This window comes from Hyla sarda, chromosome 1 (genome assembly GCF_029499605.1).
Source record: "Hyla sarda isolate aHylSar1 chromosome 1, aHylSar1.hap1, whole genome shotgun sequence".
NCBI lineage: Eukaryota > Metazoa > Chordata > Amphibia > Anura > Hylidae > Hyla > Hyla sarda.
In genome coordinates this window covers 569,331,456-569,353,638 of record NC_079189.1, presented here as the reverse complement: position 1 = coordinate 569,353,638, position 22,183 = coordinate 569,331,456, and the positions used below count along the sequence as shown (strand labels likewise).

The window sequence follows — 22,183 nt, the reverse complement described above, 5'->3', positions numbered from 1 at the left end:
ATCAGGGTCATGCCCTTTTTTGGGGACACCCCCCATTTACCTCAAACAGACACACCCGCTTTTTGGGTTTTCTGAGAAAAGTGAAGAGTTGGTTGAGTTTATTGGATTCTTTGGGCACCAAATCTGTCAAAGCCCGATAAAAAAAAAACATCGGAAACATTGTGGATAATGGTTGCTTCCAACTTTGGCAGAACAATTTAAGTTTGACCCTTTTCTGTTCCAGTGTTAATGTGTTTCAGTGCACAAAGCAAGGTCCATAAAGACATCGGGGGAGATTTATCAAAATCTGTGTAGAGGAAAAGTGGAGCAGTTGCCCATAGCAACCAATCAAATTACTTCTTTTATTTTTAAAAAAGGCATTTCAAAAACAAAACAAGCGATCTTATTGGTTGCTATGGGTAACTGCACTACTTTTCTTTTACACATGTTTTGGTAAATCTCCCCTATGGAGGGGTAGTCTGGGGAGGGAGAAATTGATCGGACATTACAAAGCCCAGGCCTTAATCCCAACACCTTTGAGATAACAGCTGGAGGTCCACAATATGGAGATCTAGGTTGTAGAAAAAATAGCAATGCTAAAATAATAATAATAATAATTTAAAAAAAAACAAGAACAAAAAAACAAAAAACAAACCAGAAATAAATAGTAAGCAATGCAATTTGATTTATTAGTTATAAATAAAGTACAAAAAATTCCACAAAATGTGAATTGAAGCAAGTACACAATTTCTAATGTCTCCTCTGTAATGCACTATTGCTTTCATATTGATAATAATAATAATAAATAATCTTCTAGCATTTTTTTTTATTCTCGCTTTTTTACCTTTTTTTTTACTATAAAATATTCTATATGTAACAAAATGTTCCACCACAGCAAATCAGACAGCAGTAGAGATTACATAACCGAGAATGACCATTTCTCTCACCCACCTTATTAAACAATTCACTCGTGATTTATTTATTTTTCTTAGTTTTTACGTTTTGAATCTTGAAATCAATTTGGCCGCAGCAGCATGAGGAGAAACTAAAAGATGTTGAACCCTCTGTATATAAACTTTGGCAGATATAAATGAATATATTAGCAGCCAATCAGATCACTGCTTAAAAGTTTAAATCAAATAAACTGTAATCTGATTGGCTGCTATGAGCAACATGTCCACTTCCTGTCTGTCACAAAAAAACTATTGTTTTGACATCTGATGGGCTTACTTCATATAGAATAAATTATTGTCATGTCTAGACTATTTATGATCAATATCTATATATGTGTGTGTTTGTGTATATTATACAGATATATATATATATATAGATAGATAGATAGATAGATAGATAGATAATGGAGGTATGAGAATGGCACTGTGTGGAATTCAGATCCCAGGATCCGGGCAGGTGCTCAGTCCTTTGTAAGACTTGTCCAACACATCCCAAGTAATGTAGTTCCCAAAATAATATGGCGGCACTCCAGCGATCCAAAGTAGAAAAATGACTTTATTCACCCAAAATGTGAAGCGACGTTTCAACCTACTCAATGAGGTCTTTCTCAAGCATTGAGAAAGACCTCATTGAGTAGTTGAAACGTCGCTTCACATTTTGGGTGAATAAAGTCATTTTTCTACTTTGGATCGCTGGAGTGCCGCCATATTATTTTGGGTAATATATATATATATATATATATATATATATATATATATACAAAATGTCAATATGACCGGAAACAGGCTTTGTATATATTATCATTTAATAGGAATTTAATTGGAATCTATTGGAACACATGTCAACGGAAGAAACGTAATGTCAATTATCTTACCATGTGCAATTCTTTCTGTTTTTTTTTAATTAAAACAGAAAGAAATGACAGATAGATAGATGTGAGAAGATACTGTAGATAGATAGATATGAGATAGATAGATATGAGATAGATAGATAGATAGATATGAGATAGATAGATAGATAGATATGAGATAGATAGATAGATATGAGATAGATAGATATGAGATAGAAAGATAGATATGAGATAGATAGATAGATAGATAGATAGATAGATATGAGAGATAGATATCAGATAGATAGATGGATAGATAGATAGATATGAGATAGATAGATAGATATGATATAGATAGATAGATAGATATGAGATAGATAGATATGAGATAGATATATATGAGATAGATAGATATGAGATAGATAGATATGAGATAGATAGATATGAGATAGATAGATATGAGATAGATAGATATGAGATAGATAGATAGATGAGATAGATAGATATGAGATGGATAGATATGAGATAGATAGATATGAGATAGATAGATAGATATGATATAGATAGATAGATATGAGATAGATAGATATGAGATAGATAGATAGATAGATAGATATGAGATAGATAGATAGATAGATAGATAGATAGATATGAGATAGATAGATAGATATGAGATAGATAGATAGATAGATAGATATGAGAGGGATAGATAGATAGATATGAGATAGATAGATAGATAGATGAGATAGATAGATAGATATGAGATGGATAGATATGAGATAGATAGATATGAGAAAAGAACTACACAACTTCCTCTGGAGTATACAGCAGCTGATAAGTACTGGAAGGATAAAGATTTTAAAATAAAAGTAATGTACAAATCTGTATAACTTTCTGGTCCCAGTTGATTTAAAAACCTTTCCCTTCCAGAGTACCCCTTTAAGGGTACATTTACACTGAGAATTTCTGCCCAGAATTTCTGCTTAAAAAAGGGGACTGTGTATGCCCGCGTTGTCCTAATGCCGGTGGTGCCGGCTGTACTCAAAATTTCTGCCCGGATTTTTGTCTGGGCAGAAATTCTCAGTGTGAATTGGCCCTTAGGGCATGTTCACACTATGGAATATCAGAGATGTTTTGTCAGGAATTCTGCTCGGTAATACCGCTACATGAATCAAACATGGTGTCAATTGGTTTTCCGTCGACCCATTCACACTGCAAAAGTTTTGCTGTGGAAAATTCTGCAGAAGAAATTCTGGATTCCTGACCCGCTGTACATGTCCATTCTTTGGGCAGAATTCAGCACGGACTACATTGCCGTCTATGGCGATGGCGCAGGTCTGTGCTGTCATTGCGCTGATTAATTTATCAATTCATTTATCAAAAAGCAGAGAAAAATTGCAGCAGTTGCCCATAGTAACAATCAGATTGCTTCTATTATATTTCAGATGTCTTTTTAAAAATGAAAGAAGAGATCTGATCGGTTGCTTTGGAGAAACTGGTCAACTTTCCTGTTCTTGATAAATCTCCCCCCCCCCCCCATACCTTTAATGATAATAGTTGTAGTTACAGAACATCCAGAGTACACAGGTTACAGACCACTACTTATATCCCATTTATTTTCTATCTCAGTAAGAAGAGAGAATATTTTCCTCCCCCGTCACAAAAAACCCGAAAAATTACAAAAATGCATTTTGCACAAAATTGTTTATAAAACTTTTAATCGTACAAAATTCCAAGTGATTTGCAGACAAATGTGATTGTACAGAGCACTTGGCATTGTTTTCCATTCTCCCCGCACTCGTGTGGAGGACAGCACATTGGTATGACAAACAATACGAGCCATTATCCAAGCCGAAAGAAGTGGCGCCTTAAAAACCAGCTCGGTGTGACGCTGCGAGATTAGAATAATTGGATTTCACATTAACTTTCCTCTTACTCATTTCAAAGGGAGAATATTACATTTTCCACCAGGTTGCTGGATAAATTAGTCATATTTTACCATATTACTGCGGGATGACTCTGGTTGTTCAAGGAAAAACATAGCTTGGCCATAAATACGGTTTATTTGTATTATGAACAGCCGTAGAGCGTTGCGACATAAAGTATAAAACGTACATTTTCTGCATTTAGAATTTTAAGAGGAAGAAGAGATTTCCATGGAAGAATTATTTATTAGGTTCCCTAACATGTAGCTATTAGGTCATTCCACGGCCTAGCAGCAGACGATGTAGCTTTAGGAAGACCACTCTGGATCTCCACAATCCAAGACTGGATCTCCATAACTATATAACACTATATCTCTGTTACTGATAATATAGAGGGGCAGGAGCTTAACTAAAGGGGGTGCAGAGGTAGCAGTCGCACCAGGGCCATGGTAGGGGCTACAAGGCCCCTCTGCCCCATATGAGACCAGTATTATAAATGGCACATGGTTGATATAGCTACAAGTTATGCCTCTGTAGAGGGGCCAGAAGGGAATCAAGACATGAAATATTCCTAGTGAACTTTTAAAATTTTATGAGCTGTTTTATGAAGATAATACTCTCAATAGTACGGTGTTCTATTTTTCTGCAGTGGCCACTGTAGTAGTATTACATGTCACCCAGCTTTTAGTTAGTAGCTCTATGGCAGAGGTTCCCAACCTACTCCTTTAAAGCCCACCAACAGAATTTTCCCCTGTTCAATTCCAATGGAGTAACAGAAATATTGGTGGGCCTTGAGGACTTGGTTGGGGACCACTGCTCTAGAGGTCTCCATTTAAAAGACATTGGCAGGACTGGCCAGATGTCAAAGGCATATGGGGGCATAAGTCATATTACACATCACCCAGCTTTTACTTAGTAGCTCTAGAGCAGAGGTCCATAACCCAGACCTCAAGGCCCACCAACAGTCCATAATTTTTAATTGTCCCTGTTCAATGCCAATAGAGCACCTGAAAAAAAAAAAAAAGAGGAATTCCGGTGGCCTTGAGCACTGGGATGGGGACGACCTCTCTAGATGTCTCCATACACCTTAGTCAGAAGACTTTGGAATGGCCAGATCCAGATGTCTAAAGTGTATGTGGGACTCCCGATAATGTCAATGAAGGGTCAGGCATGTTGGATATAAACTGCACTGACCCTGTCATTGCTCCTTTCTCCATCAAGATCCTTGCTGATCTCGGCGGAAACAACATGTTGCCAACAGCTATTGAAGGTGTGCGGGCACCTTAAATCAAAGAAGGGGTGTCTGGAGTGGACACCACTTAGTGACTTCCATATGCCCTAACAGGGCATACGGATTGGGGTTGTCATTATAAGACAACAACCTTGAAGAGGTTTCCCTCCCATAAATAGGGAAGGCTTTTATACGTGTTTTATTGACAATGACAGAAGAGATGACAACCAATATAGGCTATATGGGGTTGTCACCTTTAAAAAGTTCCTAAATGCTAAAGCTAAAAACAACCCCTCCCCCATTCTTGTTGTGGCTCCTCCTCCCATGCCCCTACTTGTAACCACCCACCCAATACCATGTGCTTCACTATGAATGTTGAATGCCCTAGTTGATGGGTCATGGACCAGACAGAAGAAGTTATCACGCTCAGTATTTTGGGAGGGGGAAGGATTGACATATGACAAAAACAGCTAAGAAATGTTAATTAACATCACTTTTACTTGGTATCCTAGACTGCATGGATATATTTATATATATATATATATATATATATATATATATATATATATATATATATACTTATGCATATATTCAAGTGACAACAGCTTCATGCGAAATACATTTTGCTTGTAAAAGACAAAACAATACATGAAAACTCTCTATAGAGAGCAAATGTAATAATGGCACTGCCATAGAAGGGCACACCATAACCTGGTAAACAATGGCACTGCCATGGAAGGGCACACCATAACCGTTCTATTGGTATGGAGTAACAACAGATTGTAAGACTGATCTTTTATTCTATACTGTATATATTTTATCATTAGATTCTCTTCATTCCCACACAATACACCTTTTTTTGTGTAATTTCCCTTTATATAACCCACAAGTCATTAGAAATCAGCTAGATACTTTGGTTTTGTATCCATCCCAGTCAACTAATTGTGAAATCTAAAAATAGTAATAAAAAAAAATAGAAAAAATAAAAATAATAATACATTCATTAAATTATTAATTCCATTATCACTTCTAGGGAGGACGTGATATCAGAATTCAAATTTTTTGTTTTTTTTTAAATGAAGGAATCGAACAATATTCTGATTTCTTCTGTGAAGATGTTACAAAATTCTATACAGAAATTTTATAAATTTTTTTCAAAGACAAAAAATGGCAAATAAGTGTATGTTCACACATCGGGATAAAAATAATTGATTAAATAAATTAACAAAAATTGTAAAAATGTGATTTTTTTTTCACAATAGGCTAAAAAAGCTAAATGACTTCTTCTTACATTGTGCGAACATGGCCTAAATGTTTTTTATGCATCAGCCAGTAATGTTTTGCTGCTGGTCATGATCCTGAATGATAAAAAAGATGTAACAAAGAAAAGGCTAAATAGAATTTTTAACTGACTTAACAGAAGAGGGTGACTTAAAGGGGTAGGCCACTTTTTATATTAAGACTTCACCAAAATTGTGTTGATCACAGATCCCTTAGTTGTAATCTGCAGGAAAAACCTGGCAACAAGCGTTCAATTTCCCTGCAGCACTCCCACAGGTGAAGTTGAGAATTACATGGTACCTGTTGAATTCATTAGGCTTTATGATTCTCTCTCTGAATGTCCAAATTAAAAAAGACTTAATTTTTTATTTTACTGAATTTGTTGCTTTCTCAGTTACTCCATTACTATACACCATAAAATTCATTTTTGGGCAACTTCTGTTTGGCTTCAGGTTTGTCATACAAGAAATGTTTAATAGACGGCGAGGAGAGTGAAATGGTCATCTCGGTTGGATTATGAGTGCAAATAATATGTATATGTGCTAAACACGTCCACTATATTGCAGTTATCCACTAGGTCACAGCATACAGAATCAAAGGTTTGCATTCGTAAGGAATGTATCCAAGATTACAGCACCACAGTAATACAGTTCATAATCACACACCCTGAATTATTATTACTTGTTTTTGTTTTTTTATCATTTTCCACAAGATAAAGAATTTCATTTGTTTTTTTTTTTAAGTTACTATCACATGCAAAGCATTCCAGTCCAGAGCAATGCAAAATATGAGGTAATAGGAGTTATGTATATTTATAGATATCCATATATAAAAAAAATTAGTATTGTCTCTAAATAAATAAATTATAATTAAAGAGGCCAAAACAACTATAAAAATAATTAAATAAGAACCCACAAAAAAGTCTACAAGTTAGTCATAAATTATGATTGTTAAATATAAGGCATTGAAACTCACAAAACCCTGTAAACTATCAACAGTTGATTCCTACGGACTCGGAAAAATCGTTCTACAGTGTCGTATTCTCACGAGATATTTAACACACCGAACCCTATACACCAATACGATCCGCAACATTACGCTTTTACCGTTAAGGGTTTCATACACACAAATAACTTCCATTTAAAAACTTGGTGCTTTTGTCGTTGTTGTTTTTTTTTTTTTTTGCTTTTTCTTAGAAAAAAATGTGCTTGTTCTTTAGGCGATAATGTAATACTTTCCATCTTGACACACTCTGATGGGCTTAATATGGCATGCACTGATTGTTCCAGGCTCTATGATTAAGACCCCAAATGTAATAGACCCTTTTTTTTGACTGTGGTTTATAGTTTGCTCTGCTTTTGCTTTAAGGGGGCCGAGTAGGATCCCATGGGTGTCCCACTTAATGGCCTGGCCTAGCACCCCATGGCCTTCCCACTTCATGTTTGCAATGGTAGTCATAGCCATAAAATCTACCAGCATCCTGATTCCTCAAATATTTGAATAATAAGTTATTTTTATGACACTTAAAGATATTTTGTTATATTCAGATCTATTCTCTCTGCATGATCGAATGTTTGCACAGACATCCTTAAACAGACCTGTAATGGTGAAAATAATGCTACTGTGGAAGCCTGAGAAATTTTAGGAGTCTTACAGTCTTGGACACAATGGCAACATGTATTGGCACAAGAAGTTGCCAAGTTTTGCAAACAAAATTTTTTTTTATGCCTATGGGGGTTAAAGGTGACATTTATATTTATTTACACAAAATCCTTAGTTCTACAGTTAGTGAAACAAAATTCAGCAACAGAATGCAGAATTTTTCAAAAAGTAAAAAAAAAAAAAATTATAGATACATTTTGGCACCTGCACTGTAATGGATGTAATAATTAATGGATTCCTCTGTTTTTTTTAAAAGCTACCATAGGGTCACAAATAAATTTAGTGTCTTGAGCATTCAGCTAAAGGCAGTATTAAAGCAGCTATTACATTGGCTAGCGTCCAGCTCAACACTCATGGCTGCTATCTAACCAGGACTCCCAAGGATACCGAACCATAACAATGGAAAAGAATGGACTATAACGGCCATTGTGGGATTATTCTTCATATAACAAGCCCCCGGCAAAAGCAGAGTAAACCATTGTAATAATCTGAGAAATTGTCTGCCCTTTAGATAACCCTCTGTAAACATAACAAGTGTAATAAATAAATTACCGTACTTTAAGAAAAGTTAAAGAAACAAACTATAAGGCTACGTATCGACTTTGTTTTTTCTGTAAACAGGATTTTTCTCCTTTTTTTCAGTAGCCTCTTATTTTGGAAGGTTGGGAAATGTTTATGCATTAAACGTAATGGCTCACCCAAGCACCAAAAATAAAAAAAAATAAAATAAAATAAAACTAAACAAAAAAATAATAATATTATTAATAACAAAAAATAACATAATACACAAAATAAGAAAAATATATAAATTAAAAAACAATAAAATTATATTTGGTGCAAAATTAGGCTAATAGCAACATGTCCACCACAAGATGACTGGGGCATCAAACACAGAACATTTTTTTTGTTTGTTTTTTTAAATAAGCTAACATGCTCCAGATGCCGTCCACATAAATACTGTAGCTAAGTACCCCTACTTGATTCTACTTATTGGAGAGGTATATATACAATCCTTTGAAGTGCAGGATTGGCAAGCCAGACTACCACACTAATACCTCCAAGAGCTAGTCTCCATCTCCAGTGATCGCCCTCTTTGGCTCTAGGAAGGCCAGCTTCCAATGCAATGGGGCATTATGGCTGTTAAGATCCTCTGGTAATTGTAACATGCCCACAATTCGTCTACAGAATAATGTGCTTGCAGGCTGTCCTCTAAAACAAATGGCTCAGAAGGCAAAAGTTTTGCTGCAGGCAATGGCCACGTGACCTGATAAGGAACATGGGATCCTGACCAAAAAGTCCTCTTTCTCTCAGCTGTCTTCTCCCAGTTGCGTTTCGATGTCCACTCTGCAGATCGGACACTTCTTGCTGGTTGCCAACCACTGGTCAACGCAGACTTGGTGGAACAGATGCATGCAGGGTAACCTCCTGGAGGGGTACAAGGATGCTTGTTAGTAGGTTCTCACATATGAGTTTTGACTACAGTCACATGACACAATTGTCCTATGCCAAAAAGTGGTCAGAATCCCGTCATTGGATTCTTTACTTGGGGTGCAAGTACTTGTTTCCCCATGACTACACTTCCTGTTCCTGTCCAGTCTGGTTTGTGCTTTTGACAATATTCATTTTAGTAAATGTTGTTTTTTTTTTTATTTTTTTAAAATTAGAGACAGGAGCTGAAACATGTTCTTTTTTCAGTCTGTTTCTATTTTCTGTTGAATTGTATTATTATGTATTTATTATGGAGGCAGCCATCTTGCCTGAGCTGTTTTTAACAGCATTTTGAGATCTGTTTTACAGCAAGGCCACAATAGACTGAAGCTTTACCGTTGATATGAGATGAGGGGAAGGAGGGGAAATGTGTCTGGGCATGCTCAATGAACTATTTATAGGTCATTCTACAGTGAGGGGGAGGCAGTGGGGTCAGTGTGGGGTGGGGGGATCTGTGAGCAACAGCTATTGCGTGTATCTTTGTTATCTATACACTGGATGCCCATTTTGTCTATACCAGTGCTTTCCAAACTGCAACTCCCAGAATGCTCGGACAGCCAAAGGCTGTATTCCGCACAGACATTCCGCACAGACATCCATTTCAATGGGATTCTGCTGTACTGTTCAAATGGTGGAATTTCCACAACAGATGTTTCTTCTGCGGAAATCCCAATTCCAGCATCCACAAAAAGAATAGAGTTGCTTATTCTTTCTGCGGATGTCACTCGGAAATACATTGCCGTCTATAAGACGATGCATTTCCGACCGGTCCCAATGCCCGCTGGATTGTTCAAATGTTTGGAAGATCCAGTCATGTTTTTTAAGCAGACATTCTGCACATTTTTCACTGTGTGAACATGGCCTAAGGAGGAGACTCCTTACTCAAAGTAGGGATCCCACTCTGTAGATCGTAGGTGGTCCCAGTGGTCAGACCCCCTTTAAATATACAAAGACAGAGGCAAAGAAATTACAGTGGACACCCCGAATAAATGCTTCTAGTACTGTTGTGAGGCGAGGCTGTAGGAGACCTCCAAACCATATTTACCTCACGTCCTCTCCATCTTCAAGCATCGACAGGCAGATTGTGCACTTTTCATCCGTATCTGTTTCTTCCTCGTCTTCTTTTGAGTATTTGCCATCATGCGGCATTCTCTGTTGGGCAAATAAAAAAACAAAAAAATATATGTAAGAAAAAAAAAAGAGAATAAGTGGTGAAAAAAAGGGGACACATAACACTGGTTGCAAAAAATGTGTAATTCATAGAATAAAAAAGTTGATGAAGTGTTGGGGCTTCAGTGTTTGAGGGGCCACAAAGGTTCAGAATGGCAGTTCAAATAGATTACTATTGTTACAGGGGTATTCTGGCTGTATACATCTTATCCCCTATCCAAAGGATAGGGGGTAAGATGTATGATCGCAGGGGTCACACGGCTAGGGACCCCCGCGATCTCAGTGCAGCCCCCCCATTCTGTGCCGGTTGCTGCCTCCGAAACAGGGATGTGACTTCACATAGACATGAATGGAGAGGGTGTGGCATGACGTCACTAGAGGGCGTAGCGTGAAGTCACATCCCCATCTCGGAGGCAGCACCCAGCACAGAATGCCGGGGCTGCACCGAGATCGGGGGGAACCCCTACGATCATACATCTTATAAGATGTATAAAGCCAGAATACCATTTTAGAGATATATTTTTTGTAGTGCCCTTGGTTACAGGGTAAATGACAGATATAGAGGGAGAAAGGGCTCTGCCCACAAGGACTTCCAATCTGAAGAAGTGGGTGAGGTGGACAGCTGGTCATCTTTGAGAAGGTAGGGAAGGAACCATTCATAGGGCAATACCAAGCAGCAAGGTTACTGTAGGTCATAGGCTCTCTTGAAGAGAGGAGTCTTCAGGTTGATTTTGAAGGTCTTTATGGTGGGAGAGAGCCAGATAGGTCTAGGTAGCGAGTTCCAATGGGTGGGGGAAGCACAGGAGAAGTCTTGGAGATGGTTGTATGGGGTGTGAATAAGGGGAGAGCACAGCCGGAGGTCTTGAATGGATCAGAGATTACATGAGGGGCCGTATTGGGGGATCAGGTCAGAGATGTATAGGACAGCTTGAGGATGGCCATGTATGTCATGGTTCAAATTGAATTTGTTGAGCAAAGGGAAAATATAATACATCTGGGGGTCTAACTACAGATTTTTCATTAAAGGCTCCAAAATCTATCTCTAAAAACAGACCCACAGGTCTTTTGCTTTAAGCTTCTATCAAATGGGGGGTACTGATTATCAATAAAGTACCGGTTGGTGTATTATCTTTTGGCAATATTTCAAGTGAGCAAATCAGCTCCCATCCAGAAGGAAAAATACTTTCTCATACGACTAGTCAAACCAGGAGCTCCTCTGAAAGGAAGAGTAACCTTTTTGTAGACAGCTGTGTAGTTCTATGCAGTCTGACCACAGTGCTCCCTGATGCCACTTCTGTCCATGTCAGGAACTGTCCAGAACAGGAGAGGTTTGCTATGTGGACTTGCTCCTACTCTGGACAGTTCCTGACATGGACAGAGGTGTCATCAGAGAGCATAGTGGTCAGACAGAAAAGGACTTTCTGTGGAGCATACAGCAACTGATAAGTACTGGAAGGATTAAGATTTTTATTTATTTATATTAAGTAAAAAATTATTATTTTTTAAATCTCCGGAGCACGTCTTTAAAAGGCCAGGTGTTATATTACATTTCTCTTGTGGTGGATGCTGCATTATATTGATCATGAAATACTACTATTGCCTAAGGGCTATATGTGTATTGGTACATAGATGCTTATGAATCACATTGGGTCTCTTACCTTCTTGTATTTGTGTGGAAACGTACACCTTTCTATGATGTTCTGCACGGCTCCTCGAGACACACTTCCCAGTCTGTCTTCTAACTGTAGAAGTTCCTTCAATGAGACAAACATGGCTATCAAACATATGTCCCTTGAGCTACACCGAGACAACATAGACTCAGTAACATATGAAAGAATCTAGTACACTTTGCTCCAATGCTAAAAATTCACTGTTCTGCCCTCTGCCCATTTTATACTGTTAGGCAACTGACTGCAGCAGGAGCTGTCCCCCACAGTTCTTTCAGTAGTATGAGCTCAGGAATGTTAAACCCCACCCATTTGATCAACCCCGATCTCACAGTGATCATCCAATTTTGGGTGACCGTTTTTCCTCCCGTCCTTTTTCTTGCACATGCACTCTCAGTTTGGGTGATTGTGCATGTGTTCTAAATGGAAACGGGAATAAGCATCAAAATGCTAAATGCTTGATCCTTCTTCTCCCCCATTCTCCATTCACATAAAACAGTAAGCCAACTTTACTCTCATGTGTATGGGCATCTTTCGTTTTTTACAGCATGTAGAGTAGTGGTCTCTAAACTGCGGACCTCAAAATGTTGCAAAACTACAACTCCCAGCATGTGCAGACAGCAATCGGCTGTCGGGGCATTCTGGGAGTTATAGTTTTGCAACATTTTGAGGTCCGCAGTTTGGAGACCACTGCTGTATTGTATCCTGCACACAGACAAACACTGTGGGCAACATAAATCTCTTTTTTTTCGCTATCTCTGAGCTTGGTGTTCCTTAAAATCTTCTCTGACATATTTCACACATTAGCAACAAACAAGATATCAACAGTGTAAAAAATATATTTTTTATAGGAACAAATGACACATAAAGAATGTAAAAACGAGACACACAAAAATAAAAAATTAATATTTTTTTGCAACAAACGACATAAAAAGTATTAAAAAAAATTTTTAAGGAACAAACAAGATATAAAAAGTGTAAAAAAAAGGGTTTTTTTTTTAGCACATTTCATTTGCAAATATTATGGTTCAATAATTAGCGACTTCAAGGGTAAAGACAGGAAACTGTAAAAAAAAAAGTTGCAAAAATTAACAAATGTTCTTTTTTTGACATTAATAAATATAATAGAAAATATAGCATCTTTGATAAATAGCTAAGCACTTTATATAAATCCTTCTTTATTGTAATTTAGATCTTGTAACTTTAAGGCCAAAATATGTTTACAGTCCCTGGGATTTAAATGGGAATCCCTGCTGAAATCCCTGCGCTATTTGATTAATAGGAATATCATGAAACAGAGAACATAAAATAATCCATAAAATGCGTCATCTATGTATCGTAACTTCCTCGATAATTTTAGTACATAAGAGCATATACAGTGAAACCTCTCCAAAAGACCACCTCCTTAAAAAAATAAAATGGTCTTTTATATGTTTTTAGATGTCCTGTCGCCATTATATAGTGACGTTTCTGTGTGTGTGTGTTTTTTTGTACAATAAAGAATACTGATTATATTATATTTCTGGGTGTGCACTGGTTCACAGTGATCCTTTTTTCTTGTCTTTTGTTCTGATTCTCTTTCACTGTGAGTAGCACCTCAATTTACTCTATTATTTATATTGGTTGAGCCCCCCCCCCACCCCCCTTTTCTACCTAGCATTTCCAGAGACAGTCCTTGTCAGTGTTACTGCTACCAAAGCACTCAAAGAAAACTGTGACCAATTTTCAAGCATCCATCCAAAGTACTGTGACTTTGACACCCTTTGTTGTGAGAATATATTGTTGGATTGTGCTCAGTGGACTTCAGTAACATTTTCAGTAAATCCTGTTTGCAAGTTAAAACTATCTCTGAAGTATTCCTATTGCACCACCATGGGTACACCACCCCGACACCTCACCTAAGTGTACCCCGGGGTCAAGGACAACCACCTAGTTTACAGACCTCCAGTTACAAAAGCTGCACAGACTCACAGGGGGATATACACAAAGCCATCCATGCTAACAGTAGAGACTTTTCATGAGGGACTACTACACTCAGTTTCCCTAGACTACTTTACCCACCACAAGTGATGTCCATTCTTCCACTCATGTTTACCGATGGTTGGATGTGTGGGTATATCAATAGGCTGCTGCAGACTTCATTCACTGGAAGATAAGTCTGCATTACCATCACTGCGGACCCAGTGACTTTCATATAAGGAAAAAATTATCAGCACCAAGAAGGAAGATAAGACAAAATGATCTGGATAGATTCATCAAGACCTGTGCAGAGGAAAAGTTGCTGAGTAGCCCATAGCAACCAATCAGATTTTATAAATGAAAAAAGCAATCTGATTGGTTGCTATGGACAACTGGTCGACTTTTAAACAAGTTTTGATGAATCTCCCCCTAAGCGTGAATGCTAACTTGAGATCATATGGTTTAGAACTGACTACCAACAGGGTGACAAACTCGTCCTTGTTTATTTCTATGATCTTCAGGCTATACAGCCTCAAAGTAGATATCCAGCTTAATAAATTTGGGCACCCCTGCTCACCAGCTGTTTGAATTGACCACATAGCCCAGGTGGGCTCCTCATTCTCTACAATGTTTGCCAGCGATTGTACTAGCGCCACCTTACTATTAGTGGAGGTGCAAGGTACTGCAGTTTTCCCAGGACAACACTTCCCGACCCTGCATGTTGTTATGATTCGGCTAGCTGGATGTGGATCCACTGTGTCAGCGAGGGATTGGCGTGGACCGTGTCGGTGGACTGGTTCTAGGGATGCTACTGGTTTTCACCAGAGCCCGCCGCAAAGCGGGATGGTCTTGCTGCAGCGGTAGCAACCAGGTCGTATCCACCGGCAATGGCTCAACCTCGCTGACTGCTGAGAAGACGTGGGACAGAAGGACTAGACAGAGGCAAGGTCAGACGTAGAAGAAGGTCGGGGCAGGCGGCAAGGTTCGTAGTCAAAGTGGATAGCAGAAGATCTGGAACACAGGCTTTGGACAACACTAACTCTTTCTCTGGCACAAGGCAACAAGATCCGGCAAGGAAGTGCAGGGGAAGTGAGGTAATATACACAGGGAGCAGGTGGAAGCTAATTAGACTGATTGGGCCAGGCACCAATCACTGGTGCACTGGCCCTTTAAATCTTAGAGAGCTGGCGCGCGCGCGCGCGCCCTAGAGAGCGGAGCCACATGCGCCAGAACATGACAGCCGGGGACCGGGACGGGTAAGTGGCTTGGGATGCGATTCGCGAGTGGTCGCGCCCCGCTATGCGATTCGCATCCCCATCGCGAATGTCAGTGCAGCGCTCCCGATCAGCGGGTCTGACCGGGGAGCTGCAGAGAGGAGAACCCCGCAAGCGCTCCGGGGAGGAGCAGGGACCCGGAGTGCTTGGCGTAACACATGTGTTATCATAGAGTGACATACAACCTCATAACTAGTAGTTTGTTGAACAGTACACGTCAGTACTCGTTTGTTCAAGTCTACGCGCCCTTTCCTCTTTCGATTCTTTAGCTAGACTTGCCGCACATTTTTTATTTGCTCTTGGGATTGCTTTTTTGTTCGAGGTATTGATGGATGTTGGCACTTCAAGAGATGAATTAACAATGTTTGTTTTACAATATGTCCGTTCTTGAAGAGGTATGGAACGTGCATGCACACAAACCTTGCGCACGAACGCAGCTGCTGCGTGAAACAATCCCTGTATTGTAAGGGTACGTTCACATGGGAACACATCCGCATCATATTTGACGCTGCGGATGCGCTGCCGGCACGCACACAGTTACGGCAGAGTGAGCTCCCTGCTGCTGCTGTTGCCATAGCTCTGTGTGTCCGCTTTTGACTGCCGCAATCACAGGTGGACACACAGAGCTACGGCAGCAGCAGGGAGCTCACTGTGCCATAACTCTATGTGTGCCAGCAGCGCATCCGCGGTGTCAAATACACAACTGATGCACTCCCATGTGAACATACTCTAAAACAGACTTGAACTGCATGGCTCTTTTAGACATACTCACAATATACTATTTAGAATGTATCAAGGGGGTAGTCAACGCCTTCCTCTTGACCAATTTTAGCCAAATTGAATAAAGTTGTGTATTCCTCCTACCCCCTCACCTAATATTTTATTACGTCAAATTTGAGGAAAATCTATCAAGGGGACTTTAAGTTATCACAGTACATACACACACACACTTTGTTTGGTCAACAATCAGTACGATCTGTTCCTTTCTTACTTTCGAGAAAGCTGGATCCTGACTACTTGCTTTAATACATAATGATATGGATCCATTCCAAAGGAGTAACTTAAATCTCTAAGGCCTAGTGCTGGTAAACATTGCATAACAATGAAAGCATAATATCCATGTATCCATTGCTCCCTCTGGGGTTCCATTATGACAAGCCCTGTCCATAGACTGTATTTGTGCATATGGATGGTAAACATACAGATTCTCCGCTATTAACCAGAACGCCAAGTTGCTATCAAAGAACAGACTCATTTTACAAAGGAACGTGTGGCTACAGCAATAACAACAGATACCCCTGGGTGTCTGAGGCCAAACCTGCAGCGCATAAAACCACAAAGCCTATTCAGTGCAGCTAGTGCATTAAAAATCCTGGAAATGTGACCTCAGAAGACCGCATCTTTATGAAACTGAAAAATCAATATATGAGGGTACACGTATAGCATTTATGATGAAAAGATCTATGCACCATGCAATAATAGGCAGAGACCGTGCACAATATAACACGTACAGAACACTATTAACAGACAGTCCAGGAGCGCTGTGTCCCAACCGGATGGGGCTATTTTTATCCTTATATTGAAAAACCCACATAATGAAAACTCTGAAGTTTTCTCATTTTCTCCTCCATCCTTACCACAACAGTAGTGATGATATTGGTTTCATTACTCAGAATAGGTGTCCAGAAGATTTAACATTTCATTATAAAGGTCACCAGAAAGTCAGAGCCGTGATATGGGGCACAGAGGAGGTCACATTGTGTGAAATATAAAATAAAACACCCATATGAGTCACCCACAACCTATACATGAAGATCCGGCTCCATATGCAAAAAAATCTGATCTGTAGGAGTCTATGTGAGAGATGGGGACCATGTGCAGAGTATATGAGATAAGATGCATGAGCAGAATTTATATGAGATATAGGGGCCAATGAGTGGAGCCTATAATGGGGGGGATAATGGGGCCTATGTAAGAGAAAGGGGGGCCATGTGTGGAGTATATATGAGAGATGGGGGCCAATGAGCATTGTTTATGTAAGACATAGGGGGGCCATGAGTGGAGTATATATGAGAGATGGGGGCCAATGAGCATAGTTTATGTAAGACATAGGGTGGCCATGAGCGGAGTCTATATGAGAGATAGGGGGGCCATAAGAGGAGTCTATGTGAGAGATGGGGCCATGTGCAGAGTATATGAGTGAAGGGGGGCCATGAGTTGAGTCTATATGAGAGGTTGGGGCCAATGAGCATAGTTATGTAAGACATAAGGGGGCCATGAACGGAGTCTATGTGAGAGATAGGGGGGCCATAAGAGGAGTCTATGTGAGAGATGGGGGCCTTGTGCAGAGTATATGAGAGAAGGGGGGCCATGAGCAAAGTCTATGTAAGAGATAGGGGGGCCATAAGAGGAGTCTACGTGAAAGATAGAGGGACCATAAGAGGAGTCTACGTGAAAGATAGAGGGGCCAAAAGAGGAGTCTGTATACAGAGTATATGAGGGAAGGGGGGCCATGAGCAAAGTCTATGTAAGAGATAGGGGGGCCTTAAGAGGAGTCAATGTGAGAGATGGGGGCCATGTGCAGAGTATATTAGGGAAGGGGTGCCATGAGCGGAGTCTATGTGAAAAATAGGGGCCAATCAGCAGAGTCTATGTGAAATATAGAGGGGCCATAAGAGGATTCTATGTTAGAGATGGGGGGGGGGGGGTCATAACAGCAGTCTATGTAAGAAATGGGGGAATTTTGAGAGTATGTGAGAGAAAGGGGCCATAAGTGGAGTCTATGTGAGAGATAGGGGCAATGAGCAGAGTATATATATGAAGGATAGGTACCAATGAACGGAATCTATAGGAAAGATAGGGGCCAACGAGCGGAGTCTATGTGAGAGAGATCCCTCACCTTACATAATATATAGTCCTTATACACTGCTCAAAAAAAAAATAAAGGGAACACTTAAGCAACACAATGTAACTCCAAGTCAATCACACTTCTGTGAAATCACACTGTCCACACAGGAAGCAACACTGATTGACAATCAATTTCACATGCTGTTGTGCAAGTGGAACAGACAACAGGTGGAAATTATAGGCAATTAGCAAGACACCACAAATAAAGGAGTGGTTCTGCAGGTGGTGACCACATACCACTTCTCAGTTCCTATACTTCCTGGCTGATGTTTTGGTCACTTTTTAATGCTGGCGGTGCTTTCACTCTAGTGGTAGCATGACATGGAGTCTACAACCCACACAAGTGGCTCAGGTAGTGCAGCTCATCCAGGATGGCACATCAATGCGAGCTGTGGCAAGAAGGTTTTCTGTGTCTGTCAACGCAGTGTCCAGAGCATGGAGGCACTACCAGGAGACAGGCCAGTACATCAGGAGACATGGAGGAGGCTGTAGGAGGGAAACAACACAGCAGCAGGACCACTACCTCTGCCTTTGTACAAGGAGGAGCAGGAGGAGCACTGCCAGAGTTCTGCAAAAAATGTGCATGTGTCCACTCCAACAGTCAGAAACAGACTCCATGAGGGTTGTATGAGTGCCCGACGTCCACAGGTGGGGTTGTGCTTACAGACCAACACCGTGCAGGACATTTGGCCTTTGCCAGAGAATACCAAGATTAGCAAATTCGCCACTGGCGCTCTGTGCTCTTCACAGATGAAAGCAGGTTTACACTGAGCACATGTGACAGTCTGGAGACGCTGTGGAGAATGTTCTGCTGCCTGCAACATCCTCCAGCATGACCGGTTTGGCGGTGGGTCACTAATGGTGTGGGGTGGCATTTCTTTGGGGGTCCGCACAGCCCTCCATGTGCTTGCCAGAGGTAGCCTGACTGCCATTAGGTACCGAGATGAGATCCTCAGACCCCTTGTGAGACCATATGCTGGTGCGGTTGGGCCCTGGGTTCCTCCTAATGCAAGACAGTGCTAGACCTCATGGGGCTGGAATGTGTCCACAGTTCCTGCAAGAGGGAGGCATTGATGCTATGGACTGGCCCGCCTGTTCCCCAGACCTGAATCTGATTGAGCACATCTGGGACATCATGTCTCGCTCCATCCACCAATGCCACGTTGCACCACAGACTGTCTAGGAGTTGGCGGATGCTTTAGTCCAGGTCTGGGATGAAATCCCTCAGGAGACCATCTGCCACCTCATCAGGAGCATGCCCAGGAGTTGTAAGGAGGTCATACGGGCACGTGAAGGCCACACACACTACTGAGCCTCATTGTAACTTATTTTAAGGACATTACATCAAAGTTGGATCAGCTTGTAGTGAGGTTTTCCACTTTGATTTTGAGTGTGACTCCATATCCAGACCTCCATGGTTGATAAATTTGATTTCCATTGATAATTTTTATGTGATTTTGTTGTCAGCACATTCAGCTATGTAAGACAAAAGTATTTCATGCAATTAGTTCATTCATTCAGATCTAGGATTTGTTATCTTAGTGTTCCCTTTATTTTTTTGAGCAGTTTATATTAGGAAAAAGTGGCACCTGCATTCTAGAAGCAAATAGTTCTTCTTCTAATGCCTGAGAGCTATCTGTAAATGTTCAGAAACCTGCTAAATAAAAAACAATGGATCCAATGTATAACAGTCAGTAGAAGGTCAGGAAGAAAGAGGGAGAAATGGGGATGCAGTTGCAGCTTCTTGATGTTGCAGCTTCACCTTCTCTGGGAAAGAGACAAGATGAGGAGTAAATCTGATTGGTCAGATCAGGCAGCACAGCTCTGACATCATAGCAGGAGGCCCACCCACACAGAACAAATGGAGATAGAAGGTATATTGGGATTTACTTCTGTTAAATGTTCAAATTTTTTAAATTGCAACATCTTACGTTATGACATTATCGAAATTTGCACTTACAGCCGTAGAATTTATTTTAGGAAAGTCTGAAGCTGATCATAGTTATATCTATAGACTATAGATTTACAGATATAAAGGATAGGTGACGGATTAGTCACCCAAATACATGAATGGAAGGGTTGCCAGTAGACAAGTAGGACAGACACTTGCTCCAGTGATAGACTAGCAGGACAGTCATTCATACACTTGGTTGGATGGATGAATGGATCACCACTCCATGACCATGTCACGTACAGACACACACACAGTTGTCAATATGGATGGTTTATCGCTCTCATTTGGGTGCACTAAGTTCTAGGATTGTTTATGAATGTCAGATTGTCTGGACACATTCATGTGAAGCTGGAAGCTACTCACTTCATAGCTTTCCCTCACAGCAGACGTATGCCGCGCTGGACTGAGACCCTGGAGGGCAAGGAGATGAAGCTGCGGATAAGGGTAATTTCTGATTTCATGGACAACCTTTTAAAACAGACAGACAAGAGAAACAGTTAATTCATGAAGAACTGTTGCATCCAGCCTGACTATAAATGTCGAGCAAAATACCATCCACATTACTTAGGAGCTAAGGGGCCTGTATAATATTGTCCCCGGGAGCCTCTTATCCCTGTAGGTCAGGTTCTTTTTCTGAGCCAAAAGTATGCAGTTGCAGCAGAAGAAGCAAGGGCAAGACAAGGACATGGTGTCAAGACAAGAAGAAGACTACGAGTGCCCATACACCTTCAACAAACATTCACATGACTGACACTCCTCCTGACACCACAAAAACACATAAAATAGTTGTTTGGCTATATTAAAATTGTTGAGTTTACCTAAAATGTTCTCTAACCTTGAGAATTTAGGACAGCCAACTAACAGGCTGATTGTTCCTATACCTACAAACCTATGTTATACATAAGACGACACACACAAAAAGTCATCTCAACCTTTCAATTATGACACAACAGGATGACTGTCTAAAATGTATGGGGCCCCCAAGGTAGCTCCCCCGACAGATAGTGTTTACGGAAAGAGAAGGATCAGGCATGTTGGATTTCAGCTGCCTAATCCTTTTGTTCTCAGAGAAATAAGCCAACTCCAGAGGACTCTCACAGTGGCTTGTCCTTTCTCTTTCTCTTTAGAACACATGAAAACTCTCAGTCAAGTCAACCTTTGGCTGAGAGATATTGCATGTGAATGGCTACCTATACACTTCTAAGGAACAATTCCTTAAAATCCCCAATAAGGTTAATATTTTTCAGTAGAATGCATAGGATCCAGAACTTTCTAAATACCCCCCCCCCCCCATCAAATTTAAGCTAACTGCTTGAGTATGACTATCATAGCAGTGATTTGGAAATCTGTTTGAGGATTTTTTGTTCAAAGGAGGAAGCAGTAAGTGTGTACTTATCGGCAACCAGAAATTTGAACAAAAAGGACTGCAGTGTAAAGCATGGGCCAAGGACAAAGGTAAGAAATGAAAAGCCTGGTTGGAGGTGACACTTGGACTTTAGATTGGCAATAATTAAAGCACTACCCAAAGAGTAGTAAGCACCCTGTTCATGTTTATGGGCACTTAGGATCCTCCAGAGCATAGAGCCAAACTTCCTGCTTTGGTTCTACCCCTGTTGGCTGTTGGTCTCCCAACCACTAGGACATGCAAAGTTGAACCGCGTTGATATAATAACCTATGCTCGTTGTGGTCTGACAAAGAGATAAACCAGGGTCTCCCAGTTCACGGTTTCTGTCCTTCTCAGTCTGCAACAAGGCCAAAAACCGGCATGGCGGTGAACAGGAGGCATCACACATCATTCTGCACTGACCTGATCAGGTTTCTAAGGTTTAATGTTTCTGAGAAAAATAGGCTTTCGATCTGGCTTTTATACCATTATAAGGAGAGGCTAAAAATTAATAAATA

At 40.3% G+C, this 22,183-nt stretch overlaps 1 protein-coding gene across 3 annotated transcripts in view; it reads right to left on the bottom strand.

Annotated features, from left to right (window-relative positions):
* Nucleotides 1-2,405: 2,405 nt before the first annotated feature.
* The window catches only part of ARK2C (arkadia (RNF111) C-terminal like ring finger ubiquitin ligase 2C), a 103,840-nt gene continuing 84,062 nt past the window's right edge, over nt 2,406-22,183 (bottom strand). For 2 of the 3 annotated variants that reach the window (XM_056543188.1, XM_056543207.1), the window contains exons 5-8: nt 20,644-20,748; nt 12,178-12,273; nt 10,395-10,501; nt 2,406-9,286 (exon numbers count right to left, since the gene is read on the bottom strand). In XM_056543188.1, the coding sequence (XP_056399163.1) occupies nt 9,169-9,286; nt 10,395-10,501; nt 12,178-12,273; nt 20,644-20,748 (426 nt within the window). In that variant the 3' untranslated portion in view covers nt 2,406-9,168. The remainder of the gene's footprint in view (nt 9,287-10,394; nt 10,502-12,177; nt 12,274-20,643; nt 20,749-22,183) is intronic. The other variant, XM_056543198.1, reaches the window with a different exon arrangement.